Consider the following 7,464-nt stretch of genomic DNA (forward strand, 5'->3'; position numbering starts at 1 on the left):
GGGCAGGCGGGAGATGCTGGGGGGTCAGTGACATGGGGGGAGCTGGGGACGCTGGTGGGGGGAGCCTCAGCCTTTAGTGGTGGGGGCTGAAGGGTTTGGGGGTTCAGCTGGGGCTGTGGGGATCATGCTGCCCCCTCCTCGCCAGACTGGAGGGCAGCAGCTGGCCGCACCAGCTCTAGGTCAGCCCTGGCTGCTGGGCTGCGGTGAAGGAGGAGCCCCTGGATGTCACTGCTGTGGGGGTGGGTACTGGGACCCACGGCCGTGGGGGACACCCTGAGGGACACAGAGAAGCAGGTGTCTTCTGCAACTGTGAGGACTTAGCCAAGTGCATGTGCTATGGCCAGCCTGTGAGCAACCAAGAGTGTGCCCCTTGCACGAGCTGGTGAGCCCCTCCTTAGTGCAAGCCATGACCAATTTGGCCTGGGGGGTCTGTGCAGTGCCCAGTGCCCCCTGACCCCAGCCTGGATCCGGTGCCCCCTGATCTCAGCCGGGGGGGTCTCTGAAGCTCCGGGCAACCCCTGATTTTGCCTAGGGGGTCTATATAGCACCTGCCGGGGATCTTGCCCTCGGGGGTCAGTACAGCACTGGGCACCCACTGATCTTGGCTTGGGGGAGGTCTGGACAGCACCTGGTGCCCCCCACATCTCAGCCTGGGGGTCTGTACGGTACCCCACACCCCCTGATCTGGGCCTGTGCGGTCTGTACAGCTCCCTGCAGCCCCAATCTCACGCTGGGCGGTCTGTGCAGCCGGGCGCAGGGTAATCTCTGACTGTGGGTGGAAAGTGAAAGCTCCTGACACTGCTTTCGCTGAGTCCAGCCTTGAAAACAGCCCTCTGGGCGGGGGTGGAAGTCAGCAGAAATCAGCTGCTCTGGCGCTGGGGCAGGATCATGGACGGCCGGGGACCAGGGCTGGTGAGAGGCCGGGGCCGGGCAGGGGGACATGGAGTGGGGGTAACGTGGGGTGGGGGTGCTGTGCCAGGAGAGAACAGTCGGTGTGACTGGGTAGGAGGGGATTAGTGATGGGGGTTTCCCTGGACGCCTGGACTCTCTCCAGCTCTGGGGGGAGTGGGGCACTGGGGGTGAGAGCAGGGGCCTGGATGCCGGGTACCCATTGCAGCTGCGCTGGGTCCTCCGTGCCTTTGAACTTTGTAGGAAACAAACAGCTGGGGCGGGGGGGCTGTGCTGCCCCTGGGACAGGGACCCCTGATCTACCCCCGCCATGACCCTGAGTTGGTCCCTGCCTGTCACACACAGGACTGGGCAGGGGGAAGCTTTCCCATGTCCCGGCCCTGCAACACGCACATGTGCAAACAGGTGTCCATGCCCCAAAGTATCTGGGACACACATGAATGCACCCCCCACCGCAAACGAGCCCCTCCCCTCCCTGATTCTGCTTGCCTCCTGCTGCAATTGTGGGGGGGTCTGTACAGTGCCCAGCACCCCTTTGGTCCTGGCCGGGGCAGCCCCCACCCGGGGCAGCCTCCTCCAGACCCTTCCCTGCCCCGGGAGCCTGAAATGGAAAGGGAAAACGATGGCAGTGCGGGGGGCGAGGCAGGGGGCAGGAGGGAAGGGTTCAAGCCCCTGGTGCCGCTGCAGAGGCAGGAGACCCCTGGCTCAGGCAGACATGTGGCTGGCTCTGGGGTGGGCGCCAGGGGTGGGCACAGCAGAGATGCGGCTGGCTCTGGGGTGGCACCTGCCCAGGTCCAACCTGCTGGGACTCCAGCCCGGCCCCAGCACTGCAGAGGACACAAGGCCTGGTGCCCGCACAGGGTCCGCATGGAGTGATTCTCGCAGCCCGGCTGCCCTGGGTCCAGCAGGGCGGGTCGCAGCTGCCAGCCTAGTAGTGCCCAGCCCGGATTAATGGCGGAGCGGGGTTGTGGCCGAGGAGCCCTGGCGGCATGCCGGGCGGAGGGCAGGGCCAGGGCCCATCGCAGCTGCGCCTCGGGCTTTGCTCCCGGGGTCTGCAAAACCCGGCCCTGCGCTGCCCCGGCCTGCTCCCACCCACGGGACATGCACGTGTGCAAGCGCACGCAGCCCACGTGAGTGACACGCGCACACAACTGCTTTGTTCTCACCGCCAGCAACCACATAACCCCCAGTGACCCCCCCCAACCCCCAGCAAAGTGTCCAGAGCCGCCCCCCAGGAACTAGAGCTCCACTAGGCATCACCGCCCGGTGAAAGCCCCCCCCCAGGAAAGCCCCCCCAGCACCCAATGAGGAGGAGACAAACCCCAACAAACCCCCAAACCGCAGGGAGGAAAACCTGGATCTCCCCAGGCCCCAAAGACACCTGGGCACTGCTAGCGGGCCCCCCCTGGGAGAGCCGGGGGGCATTGGATGTGACTATTGGATTTCTTTTCTTTGGATTTTTTATTATTCTATTTTATTACCTTTTTCTTTTTCATTTTATGAAATCTTTATATTTTTATGTTATTCTATTTTTATCTTATCATTTTGTTTTTATTTCTGTTATTCTATTTAATCGTTTTACTCTGTTGTTGCTAGGAGGGTACCACAACACTAGGAGGGTGATAAAAACTTTCTTTCTGGGAGGGTAATGAAACCGCGGACCAGACTGCCAGAGCAGTTGCGGGATTTCTGTCCTTAGGGGTTTTTAAGACCCGGCTAGACAATCCCTGGCTGGGATGACGTAGTTGGGGCTGGGCCTCCTCGGAGCAGGGGCCAGACTAGATGTGACCCCTGAGGTCCCTTCAACCCTCCTGTTCTCTGACTCGCTGTTTATTTGATTATTATTTTATTTAGAAAATGATTGTAATGTTATGGCTTATTTTTATTTATTTTATTTTATTATCTTTGCATTTTTATTATTTAAGCTATTAACTAATTTATTTCATTTTATTGCTTTTAATTTTTATCATGTTCATTTTAATATAAATGTAATTTGATTGTTATGTTATTTTGCATTGTTTAATTTTAAATTTTATTTTTTTCTTATTTCTTATATTTAAACAAATGATTTACATTAAAATAAATTAATTTATTATCTTTTTTCCCCATGGAAAATGTAAATGGAAAAAAAAAGAATAGATTTGACCCTCTTTTATGGGGCAAGAGCAGATCATTTTGAGTCCCCGTATAACGGGATGAAAGAGGCACCTGTCCCTTTAAGGGAAGAGGGCTGGGGGCTGCAGCAGGGGAGGGCAGGCTGGCCATTGGCAAAGGGGAGAGCCCTGTGGATGGCTGGGGAGTCATGTGACCAGACAGGGTGGGGCTTTGGGGTATATAAACGTGGAGCCTGAAGCAAAGAGGGCAGTCTAGCCATGCCTGCTGCAGGGAGAGGGGGTCCTGGGGGTGGGGGAAGAGGGGGACCAGGGGCCACGGGCAGCCACGCTACCCGAGAGCCGCATGGAGGAAGCTAGGGGCCGTGCAGCCTGCGGTGGGGCGGTGACCCGGAGCTGGGAGTGAATTTTGGTTGGGAAGGGGTGCGCTGGCATTTGTGGTGTGTTGAGGTTTCACCCGGGTTGTGGCTACGGGGTTGGTGTGGAGGCCATGGGGGCACCTGAGGGGCACCCAGCGTAGAGTCCTGTAAGGTTTGGGGACTGAGCAGGGCCTGGAATAGGTGAGAGTGGCCCGGCACAATAATGACAGCACCAACCATCATTGTCCTCATTAGCACCATCATCCCCACTGCTACTCTTGGTGGAAGACATAAGACAGTTTCCCATCAAAACATCTTCCACCGACTGGAGCAGCGACTGTAGTGATGCTGGTTGTGGTTATTATATAGCGCTCGACAGTGCTGTCACTAATGCAGTCATATGTTCATAACTCTTTCTCCTAATCCCCCTTTCTCCAAAATTGTCCTGGGAGAATTTCCTCCAACCCGATAGATATATACGGCATCATCATCATTGTTCAACCATTAATGACCATTCTTAGAAACAGTCACGGGTGAATATTCTTCCTGCTGATGGAGTCACTGACCCAATGTTAATAGCAGTAGTTGCAGTCATGACTAATTGGTGATAAAATAGCAAACACATGTAAATATACATAGATATGTTAGCAAATAGTTTCTGTATCTGTATATACACTCTAATTTAGTATGTGTAATATTATCTATGAATCATAATGTATAATTGTGTTTGTATATACTGCTATATACCGGTATTCTTAATTTTCAGTTGAATTAATTGATGAATTACTTGGAAATTGAAAGAGATAATGATCTAGTTCTCTGTCTAAGAGCTCACTGTTATATCAGGGCAAGGGGCCGGGGTGTTGCTGGGCTGCCCTGAGGTGGTGCTGGCACCTTTCGGGGGTTTGACTGGGGGGGTGGTCCAATTTGCTCCTGTGTCTGACCCCTGCCCTGGTCCCCACAACAGGAGCCCGAGCTCAAGCCCGGAGACCTCATTGAGATTTTTCGCAGAGGCTACCGGCACTGGGCCATCTATGTGGGCTACGGCTATGTCATCCACCTGGCCCCCCCAGGTAAGTGGGCAATGTGGGGGGGGGGGGCGCTCCCTGGGGGAACGTGTTCATCCTGGGGCTGCTCTGGTTTAGAGGGTGCAGATTATCCCAGGTTTATCCCGGATTATCATGGCTATCAACTCTTCCCTGCTCTCAGACTCTGGGCCCACAATTATCCCACATTAACTACCTGTGTGTCCATGTTTATCTCATGTTAGCTACCCATGCTCCCACATTTATCCCCCTGTTAAGTACCTGTGGGCCCACTCTTATCCTGTATTAACTACCCACATGGCCACATTTATCTCACATTAATTACCAATGAACCCATGCTTATCCCATGTTAACTACCTGTGCACCCACGCTTATTCCACGTTATCTACCGGGGCACCCATGCTTATCACATGTTACTCATCTATATGCCTACACTTATGCCATATTAACTACCCTTGGGCCTGTGCTTCTCTCTTGTTAACTACCCCTATGTCTGCACTTATCCTGCATTAACTACCCATGTGGCCAAGTTTATGCTGCATTAACTGCCTATCAACTGAACTTTTCCCACATTAACTACCTGTGTCCCTATGTTTATCCCACATTAACTACTCATGTGCCTGCGCTTATCCTGCATTTACTACTTATGTGTCCACATTTATCTTGTTAGCTACCATGTGCCAGCTCTTATCCCACATTAACTTCCTGTAATGATCCTGCATTAACTACCACTATGCCCACATTTATCCTGCATTAACTACCCATGTGCCCGCAATTATCCTATTAACTCCTGTGTGCTTGCTCTTATCCCACATTAACTACCCACAGGCCCATGTTTATCCTGTATTAACTACATGTGTGGCCACATTTATTCCATGCTAACTACCCATGTGCCTGCTTTTGCTCTGATGGAAGTGGAAACCCTGGTAATGGGTTGGGAAGCTCTGCCCCTGCCCCTGCCCCTGCCCCTGCCCACACATGTCTGGTCCACCCCAAGGGGAGGCAGTGGATGCAGGATTCTCCAGCCTGTTCTCAGTGCTGACGGACAAGGCGGTGGTGCGCCGGGACCCACTCTGGACTGTGACGGGAGGAGACCGGTACCGGGTGAACAACCTGCACGACAAGCGCCTGCAACCGCGGCCCCGCGAGGTCATCGTGTGTGAGGCCGAGGCCCAGGTGGGCCAGGAGCTGCCCTACAGCATCACCACGGAGAACTGCGAGCATTTCGTCACCCAGTTGCGCTACGGAGTCGCCCGCAGCGAGCAGGTGGGCGGGTACAACCGGGATTGCCCCCCCCCCCCTTGGGATTGAGGCTGCTTTGTCTTAGTCCCCGCCCCCCAGCCAGGATGTTCTCCCCCATGCTAGGATTGGTGCTATGCTAATCCCAGACCACCCCAGTAAAGATCAGGGCCCTCCCAGCCAGGATTACACCCCTCCAGCCAGAATCAGGACCCTCTTGTCCCAGATACCCTCCTTCCAGCCAGGATTGCACCCCCCCACCACTACTGCAACACCCCCTGCAGCCAGGATCAGGGCCTCCTACTGCCGCTGACACCCCCCACCCCAGCCAGGATTGGGGCCCTTCTTGTCCCAGGACACCCCATCCTTGGGCCAGGAGTAGGTCCCCATCACCCAGGATTGGGGTCCCCATCTGAGACCCTCCACCCCAGCCAGGATTAGGACCCCCAGCCAGGATTGGGATTCTCCCTATCCCAGACCCAACTCCCAGCCAAGATCTGCCCCCTAGCCAGGATTGGGTCCGTGTTGAGTGGGTTCTGCCCAGACCCCCCAGTCCAGGATAGGGGACCCACAGTGCCAGGTGCTGCACATTTTCCAGTCCCCCAGCAAGCCATCTCCATAGAGCCTCAGAGGGGAAACAGGCCTGGAGCAGGGGCAAAGCGGGGCAGGGAACCCAGGCATCCTGGCTCTGAACCCGCCTTGCTCCCCGCCACCCCACCCCCACTCACCCTTCCCTCTCTTCTCTCCAGGTCCGGGATACTGTGACTGCTGGGGTGGCTGGTGTTGCCCTCTTGGGTGTCTTGGGGGCTGGGCTCCTTGTGGGGAAGATGCTGTTGCGGAGCAGGAAAGAAGAGGAGTAGCTCTCCCCCACTCGGCTCCACAGACCCACTGTGCCTATCCCTCGCTCTGGGAACCTTGGGAGCAACTTCCTGCCGCCCCACCTCCCCCAGCCTTGGGACCCCTCACCCCTGCCAGCCGGGGCAAATGAACGCGGGACATCCATGTCTGCCTTTCCCACTGATGTGGTGCTTCAGAGCTCTATCTTGTTGCTGCTTCCTTTGTGGTGCCAGCACCACCCCCTACCCTTGGGGGACTTGATTATTCCCCTGCCCCCCTATCTGTCACAAGATATCTTTTTACCAAATTATAGATGAAAAACAAGTCATATACTAAAAATCAAACATATTTTAACGGTAACATATTTTAATGTTATTAAAAAAAAATGTTTTTGTCCTGATTTATGGCTTTTTGAGTCGTGGATGTAGAGATGATTGCATAATAGCTCCAAATAAAGTCTAACACTTATATCTTGTGTGTGTGTGAGAGGGACGTGGGGAGGATGAGGGTATATGGGGTGTGGGGGTGTGTGTGGGGTGTGTGTGGGCGGCGGGTGTGTGCATGCATGTGAGAGGCTGCCTGCACACTAGGTCCCAGGAGCCGGCTGGGGGTGGGGGCATGGAGAGGCCCTAGATAACACCCTTGACTGATTTTCTCTGCTGTGGGGGAACTAAAGCAAGATGGAGGCATTAATCCACTCCCCCCCAACAAGGGGACAATGAGATGTGAAAGCCCCAGTTGGTCAAATTATCTCCCTCACCTGGGCTTAGCTTCCGGGAGGACAAGGCCCAGGTGGTGGAGATGAGATCAGGGGGGCAATCAGTGGCAGGGGGCAGAAAGGGGGGTTAGCTGGGGGAGGGGGCAGGAGGAATGGGAGGCAGGGGCAATGGGTAGGGGTGTGGGCAGCTGGGGATGCAGGGTGCTGGGTTCTGTCTCCTTGCGCAGGGATGTGGGGTGTAGGGC

The 7,464-nt window shown here is 55.3% G+C and overlaps 1 protein-coding gene across 1 annotated transcript; it reads left to right on the plus strand.

Annotated features, from left to right (window-relative positions):
* Window positions 1–807: 807 nt before the first annotated feature.
* On the plus strand, window positions 808–6,969 carry LOC102576776 (phospholipase A and acyltransferase 3). Its single transcript, XM_059718562.1, has 4 exons — window positions 808–912; window positions 4,347–4,452; window positions 5,423–5,691; window positions 6,414–6,969. The coding sequence occupies exons 1-4, from the start codon at window positions 889–891 to the stop codon at window positions 6,522–6,524; spliced, it is 510 nt and encodes a 169-aa protein (XP_059574545.1). The 5' UTR covers window positions 808–888; the 3' UTR covers window positions 6,525–6,969.
* Window positions 6,970–7,464: the final 495 nt, after the last annotated feature.

This window comes from Alligator mississippiensis, chromosome 15, assembly GCF_030867095.1.
Source record: "Alligator mississippiensis isolate rAllMis1 chromosome 15, rAllMis1, whole genome shotgun sequence".
NCBI classification, from domain to species: Eukaryota; Metazoa; Chordata; order Crocodylia; family Alligatoridae; genus Alligator; species Alligator mississippiensis.

Excerpts from the sequence above, each read along its gene's own strand:
- LOC102576776 (XM_059718562.1), top strand. The coding sequence starts at position 889 with ATGGACGGCCGGGGACCAGGGCTG. Across the intron at positions 913-4,346 it reads ACGGCCGGGGACCAGGGCTG|GAGCCCGAGCTCAAGCCCGG; the intron begins GTGAGAGGCCGG and ends TCCCCACAACAG. Across the intron at positions 5,692-6,413 it reads GAGTCGCCCGCAGCGAGCAG|GTCCGGGATACTGTGACTGC; the intron begins GTGGGCGGGTAC and ends TCTTCTCTCCAG.